Genomic DNA, 17,072 nt, shown 5'->3' with positions numbered 1-17,072 from the left:
TTTAATCAAAATAAGGAGATTCCTTATGGAATATGACAAGATTATATCACTTTCTGTAAGAACTAACAAGCAGGATTAGTTAAGAGGAATGGTATCAGAGCCAAGAGACTGGCAGGTACAGCCAGGAAGAGCCGAGCGGATTCTCACGTGTCAAAAACCTGGTAAAATGTCAAATAGACACCACATGCCAACAGGGAAGGGAAGCTCTACTCCATACATGGTATGAGCCAACTCCTAGCTATTCAGACCTTCAACCGCAGCCTGGCCCCCATCCCCACCATCACACAGAAGGCAGGCGTGCGACACCTGCCCCGCAAATTTTAAATGGGCGTTTCTTGTGCTTGATCATCAACTAACACACCCATGGAAGACACGGCGTAAGTATGTAACAGGAAATTCAAGTCCACAAACCACGAATGTGCGCGGTTAAGGCTGGAGAGACAGCCTGTCAGGCAGGAGACTCCAGGTCATCACGTTCACCCCCTAACAGGCCTTCATGATGGGCTCGCCTCTGCCCTCAGGCCTGATCTACTCACTCGCCCCTTCCTGGTGCCCCGCCCTCCCTGCCCTCAGGATCACACCCCTGAACTCGCTGCTCAGCCTACAAGGCCTACTAGGCTCCTACTCCTGGTGTGCTGTGGCCACAGGACTCCTCGAATGGCTGTGCTTGCCGGAGACAACAGGGAAAGAAGGTGAGCAGGTGGGCCAAGCAAGCCCCACAGATGCAGAGTGACAACCAGCCTCTGTGTCGAGAGCCACCAGGCAGGCTGGGGCCCTGTTTTCCCTCCAGCTGATCAGTGTCTTAGATGCTTTCTAAAAGCTACAAACTGGGTTTCAACATGAAGTCTCATTTTAGATGTTGGCGACGAACCAAAATTTAACACTCAGGGGCTAATAAGACTTTGGACTTTGCAGCTCAAATGAATCACATCTCTAAACCACATGGGACCTTCTGCTCTGCAACCCCTAGCCTCTGCTCCAGGGTGTCGAACCCCAGACACCCACCTTCCTGCCTGCAACTTGGGGGGGGGGGGGGTCCGTCCTTCCTCCACTCACCCTCTTAATGGGCTCTGTAATATAAGGGCACTGGCTCAGGAAGCACCCCATGACAGCTCGGTCCACGGCCCCTTCTCACACAGGCCACGTGCTCTGTGGATGTCACAGCGCTTGCCATGACAACTGCACACACTCTGCAGTGGGGCCCAGGACCGAGGGTCCCGAGGGCATCTGCCCTCCAGCACCCTGGCCAGAGCGAGGTGAGGCAAACAGACCCCCCAGACACTGATGGTCATGGGTGAAATGGAGCAGCCCCTGGGGTGAGCGGCCTGGAAATTATTGTTGAATCGTAAGCGGGCATTTCTTTCTACGGAGTGACTGTACCTGCAGAAATTTAAGAGTATGATTCACTAAGGTGTGCAAACTTTTATGTCCAAGGCTATGTAATATAACGTGTTTATAACAGTTAAAAGCTGGGCACAAATGTTCATCTATTAAATCGGAGTATTTGACAATCCCATTTAAAGAAAAAAGTGGTTATAAGAAAAATTATCGTTGTGAGGAAAAAAATGAAAGATGTGAAATTATATACACAGTATGACTACAACTGCTTAAAAACCACACAGACTCCCAAGTTACATCTCAAAAAGAAAATGGGAGAAAATATACTAAACCCTTTGTCATGGTGTTTAAGTGGTAAGATGGTAGATTTCTTTCTACTCTTTGTTTAGCACAACAGCCTGGACGCCCTGGGGACAGTCAGTACACTCGCGGAGAATGCAGGAGATGACGACTACAGCATGAAACAGGCAGAAGTACAAACACAGAAAGGAAGAGGGATGATCACTCACACGCGCGCACACACACACACACACACACACACACGAACGCCGAGCTCCACGCTCGATGCAGGAGCAGCTAGTCAACCCCTCATTCACCTTGTTACCACACGTCTACCCCCAGCCCTAACAGGCACCCAGGAGTGGATCTACTAGAAGAGAAATATTTCAGACACCATCTTTGTTTTTAAACCGTGGCACCCCAGCCTCCTGCCTGCACGGGGAGCCCCGTCCTGTCTCAGCTTCCCGGTAGCTGGCCTCACAGTCCAACTGTGTGGAAACGTAGTAGCAAGAGAACGTCTATCAACTCTATCAAAACAAGGGATGAGGCCTTATCGGGAAGATCCTTTATTTGCTGACAGAGATGAAATCTTGCTCCAAATTTCTGCACATCTCAATGTACCAGACAGCTGTGTACTTGGCAGCTATGGTGTGCCGGGGCCCAGAAGCTCCACGCTAGAAATGATGCTAGAGACACGTTCGGTAGATTACTCCTTTCTGCCCGTGGACACTGCCGAGTAAGCATCGTTGACGTCTCCCCGCCCCGCACTGCCGTCATGGCTAAGTCAGGGTCTCCCAAAGAGCCGCACAGCTGCAGAAGCTCTTCGTCGGAGGTTTGAGCCTTGAAACAAGCGACGCGAGCCTGAGGAGGCATTCTGAGTGGCGGGGAGTGCGCACAGACTATGTGGCGACAAGAGATCTAAGCACCAGGCATTCCAGAGGCTTCAGGGTTGTCACATACGCCACTGTGGAGGATGTGGGTGCGGCCATGAAGGCAAGGCCACACGAGGTGGATGGGAGAGTTGTGGAACCCAAGAGGGCCGTCTCAAGAGAAGATTCTCAAAGACCTGGTGCCCACTTAAGTGTGAAAAAGATTTTTGTCGGTGGCATTAAAGAAGACACTGAAGAACATCATCTAAGAGATTATTTTGAACAGTATGGGAAAACTGAAGTGATTAAAATCATGACTGATCGAGGCAGTGGCAAGAAGAGAGGCTTTGCTTTCGTAACCTTTGATGACCATGACTCTGTAGACAAGACTGTCATTCAGAAATACCGCACTGTGAATGGCCACAACTGTGAAATAAGGAAAGCCCTATCTGAGCAAGAGATGGCTAGTGCCTCATCCAGCCAAAGAGGCCGAAGTGGTTCTGGAAACTTTGGTGGTGGTCGTGGAGGGGGGTTTTGGTGGGAGTGACAGCTGTGGTCACGGAGGAGACTACAGTGGCCGAGGTGGCTTTGGTGGCAGCCGCGGTGGCGGGGGATATGGTGGCAGTGGGGATGGCTATGATGGGTTTGGTAACGATGGAAGCAATTCTGGAGGTGGTGGAAGCTACAATGATTTTGGCAGTTACAACAATCAATCTTCAAATTTTGGACCCATGAAAGGAGGAAACTTTGGAGGCAGAAGTTCTGGCCCCTAGGGTGGTGGAGGCCAATAGTTTGCCAAACCCCGAAACCAAGGTGGCTGTGGTGGTTCCAGCAGCAGCAGTAGCTATGGCAGTGGCAGAAGGTTCTGATTACTGCCAGGAAACAAAGCTTAGCAGGAGACGAGAGCCAGAGAAGTGACAGGGAACCTACAGGTTACAACAGATCTGTGAACTCAGCCAAGCACAGTGGTGGCAGGGCCTAGCTGCTACAAAGAAGACATGTTTTACACAATACTCATGTGTATGGGCAAAAAAACTCGAGGACTGTTATTTGTGACCAACTGTATAACAGGTTATTTTAGTTTCTGCTCTGTAGAACGTGTAAAGCATTCCAGCGAAGGGTTTTAATGTAGATTTCTTTTTTTGCACCCATGCTGTTGATTGCTAAATGTAATAGTCTGATCGTGACGCTGAATAAATGTGTCTTTAAAAAAAGAGAAATGATGCCACTGTTCACATGAACAGAAGATCCACACCCCAGGGGCCGGAGTACGGCAAAAACCTAGTGCTCATTTGTTAGGCATCATTTTACCAATACTGAAAACAAAGATCAGAAAGAAAGCCCTACATTGAGAGAACACATTCCACACTTGAATATGGTAGCTGGTGGACCCAACAGTAAGGGATATAGATTTCTGAGAGTGAAATAAAGTCAAGAATTACAATAAAATGAAAACTCAGCTGCAGAAGGAGCCAAACATGGGACCTGGGAACCGTGTGTAAATACTGTTACGTCTTGGCTGGTGATCTGCTCTGGTTTATTCCAGGAGACACGAAACATCACTAGGACTGGTTAATTCCTTCCCTCCGCCAGAAACGGTAAGATTGGGGTTACTCACGTGATATCCCTTCGCTGATAGCAGCCCTGAAGTAGGCACGCGATCAGGTCACTGATAAACTCCACGTCATCTCTATGAAGAGCTGCTTCTAACTCCTGAGGAGGAGAAGGGAGAGGGATTGAGAGCTCAGACACGGATGCAGATTTCCTAACAGCCAGCAGCTCGTCCCTTCCAGGTCGCCACCACACCACCACTGCCGTCACCGTCACGGGCCAACTGCCCTCCTTTTTGGTTTTCCAAGAGTTTACTCCCCCACTGCTCCTTACCAAGCTCCATTCCTTTCACCTGCACACACAGACACCTCTTTTTACAAGTCAATGCAGCACAGTCACAAAAGAGCTTAACTTATATTAATATACTGTTTTGCTTTCTATTATTTTGCAAGAGTGTAAAGGAGCAAATATGTAATTACTCAGAAAGTATTCGTTTATTGGAGAGTTTCAACAGGCAAGCCAACTGCAACAGCTTTCCAGAGCCACGCTACCTTGAGAAGCGGCACTAGGAAGTGAGCAAACTGTGGTCCCCACAGGCCCGGGGAGGAGGCTGCCAGCGCCAAGGCCGAGCTGACATCACCTGAAGGGAAGTGAGGCGATGCCGTGCTAAGGGGCTAATCCCAGGGGAGGTGCACGTGCTGTCCTTGGGGTTTAGGTAGAGATGCCAAAGATTTAGCTTGACTTTGCACATACCCTGAACAAAGGTTCGTTGAGGAGCTACAGGGACAAAAGGTGACAGCGTGGAATTTTGGGAGATTCTATTCCCTTCTCAAGTTCCCACAGTGAACCAGTGTTTCCTGAGATGATGGAACATGCCCCAATCACCAGCTCCCGGGATGCAGAGAGGGGCCACGTCTGGTCCACCAGGATGCCGTCCACCCACTATGCAAGCCATTTCCCAAGGGTCCACTACGCTTGTGGTGTGGCCGGCTCATAACCAAAATTGCGAGGGTCTTATGAGTGGTTTGGAAAGCATGAGGTGTGCCAAATATGCAGCTTCTGTCCTGCCCACACCAAGTACCGGGCAGTGTACACAAGAGGTGGGGATCCACTTCTGCTGTAAAAATGGTAACGGTCTTTTTAAAGCTATTTTAATTGTTCCGTTTATTATTCTATGTTTAAAAGTTTCTAAGTTTGTAAACACGCACTCCGAAAACTTCACATGACAGAAAACTGCTAAACACACCAACTGATAGAAGCGAACAAAATACAAACTACCCTGAGAAGGAAGGGGCATAGACGTCTTGAAAGCCCAGGTGAGCGAAACTCAGAATTCAAAGACAAGGCCCAGCGTGAAAACCTTGCGTCTGCCCTACATACAAATTCGGTAACGATGAGCATGTCTATTACAGTGGCTCTTATTCTTCTATTAGCTTACTAATTCCTTTGGGCAGAGCTCTTTTCTACATTCTACCGACCAAACATAACAAGGATTTGAACTATATTTGGTCAGAATTCATTCATTCAACAAACATTTCCGGGGCACCCAGCACTTCCTGAGCCCTGGGGAGCTGGAGTCAGCAGGGGGAGTAGACGGGACACAGCACCTCTGGGCCCGGCCTGCCGTGGAGAGGGTGGGACCCGCCCAGCTGCTGCGGCAGAGGGTGGAGATAAGGCCACTGCGGCTGGAGCAACAGCTCAGAGGAGACTCTGAGGGACTTAGCTGAACAAGACAGACAGCGGGAGGGGAGACACGCACATTCAGAGCCCAACAGGAGCACAGGAGGGACAGAGCAAGGGAAAATTCAGGCTCCTACTGAAGCCCAGTCACAGTGGGCAAGACCCCAAAGGAAACCGCAGTAAGAGAAGAGGCTGGACCCTTGAAGCACAAAGTCCCAGGCCACCTCGTTCAATAGATTAGCCAGAATTACTGACACTAGAACCGGAAGGAAAACATCCACAAACCAATGATGGGACTGTGTCATGAACCAAGAATTAAGATTAATACAACCTGTGAATCTGAGGTTTAAAAAGGAAAGAAAACAGTTGCACTGTACTTTCTGCTGGCCTCAGAACCCAGGCTTCACTGGTGACTCAACCAGTTTTCTTTTTTAATATTTATTTGTTTATTTGGTTGTGCCGGGTCTTAATTGCGGCATGCATGTGGGATCTAGTTCCCTAACCAGGAATCGAACCCAGGCCCCCTGCATTGGCGCGCAGAGTCCCTTCCACTGCGCCACCAGGGAAGTCCCCAACCGTTGTTTTCTTAACATTATCAGCAGAAAGTGAAGATTAACGCCTCTATCTACATTTGAAAAATTATTAAATGATCTGTTCTGTCCAACTCTGGCAGAGAGTCTAAATGGCACTGGTGAAAACCTATCCCCAGTGAACCTGGGCTTGCCTTTCTGGCACAACCATAATCTAGGTAGCCACTGGGAAGGCGGTTACACATGAGGCTGTGCACCAGGGATGCTGAATCAGCTCTTCCAAGGGGAACTGGACAGGCTTGAAATGTCTCTCAAATGAGTACTGAGAGGAGCTCTGATATTATGAATGCAATCCCACCCCCTGCCTCCCATTTCACCCATGGGATACGGTGACTCACAAACAGTAACTCACAAAATATACAATTGCTTTTCATATTTATTTCTATGATATTATGCTTCATAAATCAGAAGCTACCTAGAAAACAAACCAAAATAGATGCAGGCCCCTGGTAACTTGTGAGGTGCACTTTTCCCTCTAGCTCGGCAGGGCTTCACCCACACAAGTGGTGGACAGTCCGAGGAAGAAGGCACTGCCTCTGGACAGCCCGCTGTCCTCCCCTGCAGCTGCCACACGGTGACCAGGGCACCGGGCGCAGCCTCGGCACTCATGGCCCTCGGCCTAATGTTACAGAGAGACAGCAGAGGAGAAACAGGAGAGCAATTTCAAACCCGCTGAACAAAAAAAAGTGCCGGCTTATCGGTTAAAGTGTTCTCACTTCAGTGGACAGAGTTTCAGATTTGCAAGGTGAAAACGTTTTGGAGCTGATTCAGAACAATGTGAATATACTTAACACTCCTGAATTGTGCACTTAAAACGATGCTAAGTTTTGTGTCTTTTACCACAATTTATTATAGGAAGAAAAAACTTTATCACATTAAAAGTTTCCCTGTGCAGGGGTTGTTGTGATGATTTAAATGAGGCAATGCTTATAAAAGCCAGACCAGCCTGGCACACAGCAAATGCTCTACAGCATGTGAGCACGGCAATTATCTCATCTTCCTTAAGTGGTGGTGTGTAGAAAAAAGCAGACTGAAGAGATAGAAAGCAGTCTTTTCAAAATTCAGGTTTCTGAACAACAGAAATTCAAACTCTTAATACACGGCCTGTGTGCATGAGCCAATAAAACCATCTCCAGATCCAGTTATTCAAAGCCTTACCACATACGCCTTCAGCCGGGAGCCTGAGGCTTAGGCTAAGGCAACGAGAAATAAACACCCTTCAAGCGCCCCACCCCCACTTTCCTCCTCCCCTTTTGTATTTCCTTTTCACTGTGGGCACTGAGCTGTGAGGACAGAAATCTGAACTTTGCCAAGATGCTCTGGGGCGGGGGCGAGGGGGGGGTGGTGGTGATCAGCAAATCAGCCGAGAAGGGACACGAGAAGGGCTCCTGGGCTCCCGCTCTTCAGAGGGGCCGGAGGGAGAACAGGGCTCGCCCTCTGTGCAGCTGGCGGCACAGCTCATTAGGGACGGGCCTGTTCAGCACCGGCACACGGCCCTGCCCTCGGGACCCGGCGGTGGCTGCTGGGAAAAGAACCCCAGGGTGAGCCAGGGAGGGAAAGGGGGCCCTTAGCCTATGTCGTGGAAACTCTTCGCCACAAACAGGGAGAACGTCCAGAAGAGACAGCCAAGTGCAGCACAGGGAACACAACTAACTCCTTCGACGCACGGCCACCACTTAGCACCTGTTCTCAAATGTCACTGCAGGGACTTTCTACTGTTTGATCTGCTCCTGAGCGCCGTAGAAGTCTTCTTTAATCTTTTGCGAAAGAAGGTGGTAAAGAGAGAACAACTTTCTTTCCTTCAACTTCCAAGGAAGGATGAAGATCACAGAGCTGCACCCTCCGGGCACAAAGATCCTGCTGAGTGTGCCAAAGGAGGGAAAAAGGGCTAAGGAAAACAGCCATATGTGCTGTATTTGATTTCAGAAGGTTACAAATCTTTCTCACCTGCACAGGAATCAACTGCAAGGCAGCAGGGGTCACAGTCAAAGGCGGGGGCTTCTGCGTGGGCCCCAGAACTGCACTCACACAAAGGAGATGCACAGCAGGCCCTCCGAGGACCATCCCAGCTGCTCTCCATGAGAGACCGCCTGGAGAGCGGGCTCAGCCTCCAGAAGGCCTCCCTGACTCTGGCAGCTGATGCTTTCTAACTTGATATAAATTAATTTAATCCCAAAGGCTGCCCGGGCCAATTCAAACCGTGCGGTATACATCAGCCCAAGCGGGTTACCGCTGAGGATCCCCGAAGTGCTACCCCAACGTCCTCCCCGTGGCCGGCAGCTCTGCACCGCGGCTTCCCTGCAGACACACCTTCCTCTCGGCAGTCCACAACATGGCTGTCACTGGCTGTGATGCTGGGGAACAACAGAAAGGAAACCACAGAGCTCCCCTCAGATAGGACTGCTACCCTAGAATATTAGATTACTGCAAAATACTAATCAAAGCAATAAATGTGTAAACCTACAAGAAATTGATTTTCTAAAAAGGTATACATTACCAAAACTGACTCCAGAAATTTTTAAAAAGGCTCAGAACTTTCATGGATCTTCCCCCACAAGAAAGCCCCCACGATACACAAATAATTCCTGAGCACTGAAGAGATGGAAGCTTCACAACACGTCCACAAAGCTGGTGCTGGATGAGCAGGGCCCTGCGGCCCCTACAAGCCTCAGACCCAGGTCGGCGTATGGACGTCATCGCAGAGACTGTGCCCCTCGGGTCCCACGGCGCATGGACGTGGCACAGCTTCCTAGAAAGCCGGGTTTACTCTGATTGTTTTGTTTTCATCGTTGTTGCTTGTTGTTTCGAAAGATTTTTTTAACTGAAACAGGAGACTTCATCAGACAATTTATGCCAAAGCTACTTCAGACGGTAGAGCTCTAGACCCCTGAGGTTAAGCAACCCTACTCCCTGCTCACCACTGGATTGGCTGGAAATTATTTTATGTGGAGCCAGTGAAATGTGGGTAGAGAAGCAACAGTCAAGTCTGGAGGGTTAATTTGGGCGCGGTTTGCAGGACACAAGGTAAGAGAGACCCAGGGTGAGAAGGTCCCAAGCCCAGCCCAGGGAAGACGTCAAGGGGCCAAAACCAGGAGGACATCAGTGAAATGGAAAGGATGGGGTGAAACGGGAGCGTTTCAGGAGCAGAGTCAATGAGATTTTGCAACTAACTGTAGGTAGAGGGCAAAGGACAGGAAATTTTAGGTAACAAGTTTTAATCCTGCGTCTCCCACCCCCCAACAAGATTATGGGATCACTAAGTGCTAAACAAAAAAGCTGAAAGGAGGCCAGGTGGGAGGGACAGAGATGACAAAGTTTAAACTGGGAAACATGCTGGTTGTTGGTATGTGACCACAGCCTGGTCTCCTGAGAGCAGCACAGAAAACTGCAGGCATGACTTGGGTGTGTGGGGCCCTCCTGACTGGTCCAATCAGCTCACCCCTCCGTGGTCACGTGACAGTGTGTGTGTGTGTGGGGGGGGGGTGTCCACAAGTGAACTGTGTCCCTGCATCTGAAGACACGCTCCACACCAGGCTCTCTGTCTAGTGCTGAGGGTGCCAACAGGTCTGGAGACGCCCCCTCCGGGAGCCTCACATCTGGGAGGGGCAGGCAAAACGAGCAGTAGTCCCCATTCCCAGCTGTGGCTACAGACAGCAGTGACTAAGAAAGAGCACTTCACGAGCACCTGTGCCAAAAGCCCTCGGGCCTCCGCAGAGGAAGGGCCGGAAAGAGCAGAGAGAAAACCAAAGACAGGAGCCCCTGGGAGCAACCAGGCTAAAGGATGAATGTGTGACTGAAGGTTTGCAGAAATGCCTGCCATCGAACAACGAGGAAATCTGGATGTCGTTATAACTGAAAAAATAGTTCTGAATTCTCACTGGGAAAAGATAAAGAATGTTCTAACCAATCTGCATGCTATCTAAAGATGTCCCCAGGTAAAGAACTGGGCTGTGTTGACCCAGCCCCAACCCTGGTGGGGCAGGACCTTTCATCAGGCAGGGGAGAAATCACCCCCTCTTCTGATTCTCAGCTCCCTGACCAGTACGTGGGCCTGGGTATTAGGAAGGTGGTGTGTGTTGAATGGCAGGTACCAATCCAATTACGAACAACAAGGTCCTACTGTAGAGCACAGGGAACTAAATTCAATATCCTATGATAAACCATAACGGAAAAGAATGTGTATATATACATATAAGTGAGTCACTTTGCTGTACAGCAGTAATTAACACAACACTGTAGTTCAACTATACTTCAATTAAAAATAAATTTAAATAAATAAACAAAACACCATCGCGAGACCCTGGGCCCACTGACATTGTTAGGGTTCTGAATCTACAAAGCTGAGCACCAAATCGATCACCTGAAAGGACTCACAACAAAGCCAGCTACATACAGCCCCACCAGGGCCTTTAGGAAAGGAACACCTGAGAAGCCGTGCAGCAAGCAGGTACGACTCCTGCTGGGCTGAGGCAAAGACTCCTCAGCAAAATTCTCTCACAACAGAGTTATATAGAACGTCAATACTGACCGAGTTCCTTCTATTACAGGACACTCACTCAACTGTTTTATTTTGGGGTAAGAAATTAAGGAAGAGACAATAGCTTGAGACAACCTCAGTCAATGCCAGTTCTGGATGCCTCCAAAGGCCACTGACTGAATCATTTTACAAGGAGGCAAAAAAAAAAAAAAACTTGACGATTCCATAATGGTTCCGCAGGTGTGATAACAATTACAAGTGTTGAAAGTCACCTTAAACAGAAACATACAAAGTGCTTATGTTCTAATGACCATGACTATATACCCATAGAGCAACTAAAAGCCGAACTATCTTACTATTGAGTGAATAGGGACTTGGGACAAATTTTTCAGAAATCAGCATTAAAAGCAGATTCAAAAAGAAAGAAGTGAGGTTGAAGTATTCTAGAAAGCTGTTCTTGAGATCTCCAAAAGTGGTTCTAGTGATGATGAAGAAATTATTTCTGGAAATAAGGATGGGGAGAAAAAGCAATTACTTCTAAACTTAAAATTCAAATGTTTATGTAAAATCCCCAAAGTCAAATCTCCGAACAGAAATTTGACTATTTCATCTCTATAATTAAAGTTTAAATACACTATGATAAATCAATAGTCCCAAAGTTTTATTGAATCATCTCATTGGGAAGATGGGGTATCGCCTAAATTTAAGCATGTGTGGGAAGTTTTCACGTTAATACCACTATAAAAGGAACTGAGTCAGAATTCATAACTCCCGCTCTTTCCACTTTACCAAAAAGGAAGAGACCATTAAAGTTTGGAAAGGAGAGGGACTTGCCTGGTGGTGCAGTGGTTAAGAATTCACCTGCCAATGCAGGGGACATGGATTCGAGCCCTGGTCCAGGAAGATCCCACATGCCGCAGAACAGCTAAGCCCGTGCGCCACAACTACTGAGCCCACGCACCGCAACTACTGCAGCCCGCGCACTCTAGGGCCCGTGAGCCACAACCACTGAGCCTGCATGCTTCAACTAACTGAAGCCCGTGTGCCTAGAGCCCACACTCCGCAACAAGAGAAGCCACCTCAATGAGAAGCCCGCGCACCACAACAAACAGTAGCCCCTGCTCTCTGCAACTAGAGAAAGCCCGCGCGCAGCAACAAAGACCCAATGCAGCCAAAACTAAATTTTTAACAATTAAAAAAAAAAGTCACAGCTACAATTAAAAAAAAAAAAAAAAAAGTTTGGAAACGGGAAAAGGTATGGAGAATAATACCGGACAATGACCTCATTTCTTCTAAAACGTAGCCTAACTGGGTTCACACATCCCTTATTCAACTTTCAAACAGATCAGAATCACTGCCCACCCCCCACCCTACTCCCATCCCACCACAGCCAGTTACTAACAAACATCGTCAGGTTCACTGGGCCTCACTCGAGATGCAGCTTTTTTGTCTCCAGGTCTCTCCTTTGTCTTTCCTCCCGTGTCCCCTCAGCCTCCATATAAAAACTGGACTTTTTTTGATCAAGGTGATTAGTAAAACAAGCCAATATTTTCCAGTCAAGTTTTACCAATGTCTGTAGTAGGAAATGTAAACTTCACAGCAGGAAGAAGTTAAAAGGTTTTAACAAGAAAAAAAATTAGGACTTCCCTGATGGTGCAGTGGTTAAGAATCCACCCGCCAATGCAGGGGACACAGGTTTGAGCCCTGATCCAGGGAGATTCCACATGCCATGGTGCAACTAAGCCCGTGCACCACAACTACTGAGCCCGCGCTCTAGAGCCCCCGAGCCACAACTACAGAGCCCACGTGCCACAAGTACTGAAGCCCGCGGGCCTAGAGCCCATGCTCCATAACAAGAGAAGCCACCACAGTGAGAAGCCCGCGCACTGCAACGAAGAGTAGTCCCCACGTGCCGCGACTACAGAAAAGCCCACGCATAGCAATGAAGACCCAACACAGCCAAAAATAAATAAATTTATTTATTTATTTATTTTTTAAAAAGAATTAGGTAGGAGACTTTGGGTTTGATTAACGATTTTAATGCAAACAACTTGGAGGATGGAGAAGTAATACAGGTATACAAGGTAAAAAAGACGACTACGGGCATGAAAAGCACAAAACCAAGGCACACTAATCCATATGCTTGGCGATTACTGCTGCTCTCTGGTGACATGCGTGTGTGCGAGCGCCTGGGAGCACCAGGGCAGGCCAGGACACCAAACACAACAGAAAACAAACAAACAAATGTTGGAGAGCACTGCTTCATACATCCAATGAGACTTTTATTCCTCAAAAGCGTAATGAGCATTAGACAAACGGTGACAGCTGACAAAATTAACTGACATGGGGCTGTGGTGAAGAGGCACCCAGAGCAGGCTCTCCTCTTCAGGAACACAGAGCAGATCTGCCGGCCAGGTCGCTTCTCCCACAGTGTACCAATCGGGAGTGAAAATAAAGGATGTGGACACCTTTAAAACTCTCTTACTAGTCAAGAAATTTCATCAGCTGTCCTTAAGCAACAAGATTAATTACCGATAGAGAAGGAACCAAGATGGCAGAGCAGAAGGACGTGCGCTCACTCCCTCTTGCGAGAGCACCAGAATCACAACTAGCTGCTGGACACTCATCGACAGGAAGACACTGGAACTCACCAAAAAAGATACCCCACATCCAAAGACAAAGGAGAAGCCACAATGAGACGGCAGGAGGGGCGCAATCACAGTAAAATCAAATCCCATAACTGCTGGGTGGGTGACTCACAGACTGGAGAACACTTATACCACAGAAGTCCACCCACTGGAGTGAAGGTTCTGAGCCCCACGTCAGGCTTCCCAACCTGGGGGTCCGGCAACGGGAGGAGGAAGTCCTAGAGAATCAGACTTTGAAGCATAGTGGGAATTGACTGCAGGACTTCAACAGGATTGGGGGAAACAGAGACTCCACTTCTTGGAGGGCACACACAAAGTAGTGTGCGCATCGGGACCCAGGGGAAAGAGCAGTGAACCCAGGGGAGACTGAACCAGACCTACTTGCTAGTGTTGGAGGGTCTCCTGCAGAGGCGGGGATGGGGGCTGTGTCTCACCTTGAGGACAAGGACACTGGCAGCAGAAGTTCTGGGAAGTAATCCTTGGCGTGAGCCCTCCCAGAGTCTGTCATTAGCCCCACCAAAGAGCCCGGGTAGGCTCCAGTGTTGGGTTGCCTCAGGCAAAACAACCAACAGGGAGGGAACCCAGTCCCACCCATCAGCAGACAAGCGGGTTAGAGTTTTACTGAGCTCTGCCCACCAGAGCAACAGTCAGCTCTACCCACCACCAGTCCCTCCCATCAAGCCTCTTAGACAGCCTCATCCACCAGAGGGCAGACAGCAGAAGCAAGAAGAACTACAATCCTGCAGCCTGTGGAACAAAAACCACATTCACAGAAAGACAGACAAAATGAAAGGCAGAGGGGCTATGTACCAGATGAAGGAACGAGAGAAAACCCCAGAAAAACAACTAAATGAAGTGGAGATAGGCAACATTCCAGAAAAAGAATTCAGAATAATGAGAGTAAAGATGATCCAGGACCTCGGAAAAAGAATGGAGGCAAAGATTGAGAAGATGCAAGAAATGTTTAACAAAGGCCTAGAAGGATTAAAGAACAAACAAACAGAGATGAACAATACAATAACTGAAATGAAAACTACACTAGAAGGAATCAATAGCAGAATAACTGAGGCAGAAGAACGGATAAGTGACCTGGAAGACAGAATGGTGGAATTCACTGCTGCAGTATAGACTAAAGAAAAAAGAATGAAAAGAAATGAAGACAGCCTAAGAGACCTCTGGGGCAACATTAAACGCAACAACATTCGCATTATAGGGGTCCCAGAAGGAGAAGAGAGAGAGGAAGGACCTGAGAAAATAGCTGAAGAGATTATAGTCAAAAATTTCCCTAACATGGGAAAGGAAATAACCACCCAAGTCCAGGAAGTGCAGCGAGTCCCATACAGGATAAACCCAAGGAGAAACATGCCGACACACAGTAATCAAATTGGCAAAAATTAAAGACAAAGAAAAATTATTGAAAGCAGCAAGGGAAAAACGACAAATGACATACAACGGAGCTCCCATAAGGTTAACAGCTGATTTCTCAGCAGAAATTCTTCAAGCCAAAAGGGAGTGGCATGATATACTTAAAGTGATGAAAGGGAAGAACCTACAACCAAGATTACTCTACCCAGCAAGGATCTCATTCAGATTCGATGGAGAAATCAAAAGCTTTAACAGACAAGCAAAAGCTAAGAGAACTCAGCACCACCAAACCAGCTCTACAACAAATGCTAAAGGAACTTCTCTAAGTGGGAAACACAAGAGAAGAAAAGGACCTACAAAAGCAAACCCAAAACAATTAAGAAAACGGTCATAGAAACACATATCGATAATTACCTTAAACATGAATGGATTAAATGCTCCGAACAAAGACACAGGCTTGCTGAATGGATACAAAAACAAGACCCACATATATGCTGTCTACAAGAGACCCACTTCAGACCTAGGGACACATACAGACTGAAAGTGAGAGGATGGAAAAAGATATTCCATGCAAATGGAAATCAAAAGAAAGCTAGAGTAGCTATACTCATATCAGATAAAATAGACTTTAAAATAAAGAATGTTACAAGAGACAAGGAAGGACACTATATAATGATCAAGGGATCAATCCATGAAGAAGATATAACAGTTATAAATATATATGCACCCAACATAGGACCACCTCAATACATAAGGCAACTGCTAACAGCTATAAAAGAGGAAATCGACAGTAACACAATAATAGTGGGGGACTTTAACAACTCACTTACACCAATGGACAGATCATCCAAAATGAAAATAAATAAGGAAACACAAGCTTTAAAAGACACAATAGACCAGATACATTTAATTGATATTTATAGGACATTTCATCCAAAAACAGCAGATTACACTTTTTTCTCAGGTGTGCACAGCACTTTCTCCAGGATAGATCACGTCTTGGGTCACAAATCAAGCCCCAGTAAATTTACGAAAATTGAAATCATATCAAGCATCTTTTCTGACCACAACGCTATCAGCTCAGAAATTAATTACAGGGAAAAAAACGTAAAAAACACAAACACATGGACGCTAAACGTTACTAAATAACCAAGAGATACCTGAAGAATTCAAAGAGGAAATCAAAAAATACCTAGAGACAAATGACAATGAAAACACGACGATCCAAAACCTATGGGATGCAGCAAAAGCAGTTCTAAGAGGGAACTTTATAGCTATACAAGCCTACCTCAAGAAACAAGAAAAATCTCAAGTAAACAATCTAACCTTACACCTAAAGGAACTAGAGAAAGAAGAACAAACAAAACCCAAACTTAGCAGAAGGAAAGAAATCATAAAGATCAGAGGAGAAATAAATGAAATAGAAACAAAACAATAGCAAAGATCAATAAAACTAAAAGCTGGTTCTTTGAGAAGATAAACAAAACTGATAAACCATTAGCCAGACTCATCAAGAAAAAGAGGGAGAGGACTCAAATCAATAAAATTAGAAATGAAAAAGGAGAAGTTACAACAGACACCGCAGAAATACAAAGCATCCTAAGAGACTACTACAAGCAACTCTATGCCAATAAAATGGACAGCCTGGAAGAAATGGACAAATTCTTAGAAAGCTATAACCTTCCAAGACTGAACCAGGAAGAAACAGAAAATATGAACAGACCAATCACAAGTAATGAAATTGAAACTGTGATTAAAAATCTTCCAACAGGGGCTTCCCTGGTGGCGCAGTGCTTGAGATTCCGCCTGCCGATGCAGGGGACACAGGTTCGTGCCCCGGTCCGGGAAGATCCCACATGCCGCAGAGCGGCTGGGCATGTGAGCCATGGCCACTGAGCCTGCGCATCCGGAGCCTCTGCTCCGCAACGGGAGAGGCCACAGCGGTGAGAGGCCCGCGTACGGAGGGGGAAAAAAAAAAAAATCTTCCAACAAACAGAAGTCCAGGACCAGATGGCTTCACAGGTGAATTCTGTCAAACATTTAGAGAACAGCTAACACCCATCCTTCTCAAACTCTTGCAAAAAATTGCAGAGGAAGGAACACTCCCAAACTCATTTTTTGAGGCCACCATCACCCTGATACCAAAACCAGACAAACATACTACGAAAAAAGAAAATTACAGACCAATATCACTGATGAATATAGATGCAAAAATCCTCAACAAAATACTAGCAAACAGAAACCAACAACACATTAAAAGGATCATACACCACGG

The 17,072-nt window shown here is 47.1% G+C and overlaps 1 protein-coding gene and 1 pseudogene across 2 annotated transcripts in view; one reads left to right on the top strand and one right to left on the bottom strand.

Annotated features, from left to right (window-relative positions):
- Positions 1-17,072, bottom strand: part of LOC116760700 (cat eye syndrome critical region protein 2) — a 160,219-nt gene that overhangs the window by 63,225 nt on the left and 79,922 nt on the right. For both annotated transcript variants that reach the window (XM_032645993.1, XM_032645994.1), the window contains exon 2: positions 4,105-4,199. In XM_032645993.1, coding sequence (XP_032501884.1) covers positions 4,105-4,199 — 95 coding nt within the window. The remainder of the gene's footprint in view (positions 1-4,104; positions 4,200-17,072) is intronic.
- On the top strand, positions 2,393-3,405 carry LOC116760702 (annotated as a pseudogene).

The sequence above is a fragment of the Phocoena sinus genome, chromosome 10 (genome assembly GCF_008692025.1).
Source record: "Phocoena sinus isolate mPhoSin1 chromosome 10, mPhoSin1.pri, whole genome shotgun sequence".
Lineage (NCBI taxonomy): Eukaryota > Metazoa > Chordata > Mammalia > Artiodactyla > Phocoenidae > Phocoena > Phocoena sinus.
Note: the sequence above shows the minus strand (reverse complement) of the source record. Positions and strands in the feature narration are given on the sequence as shown.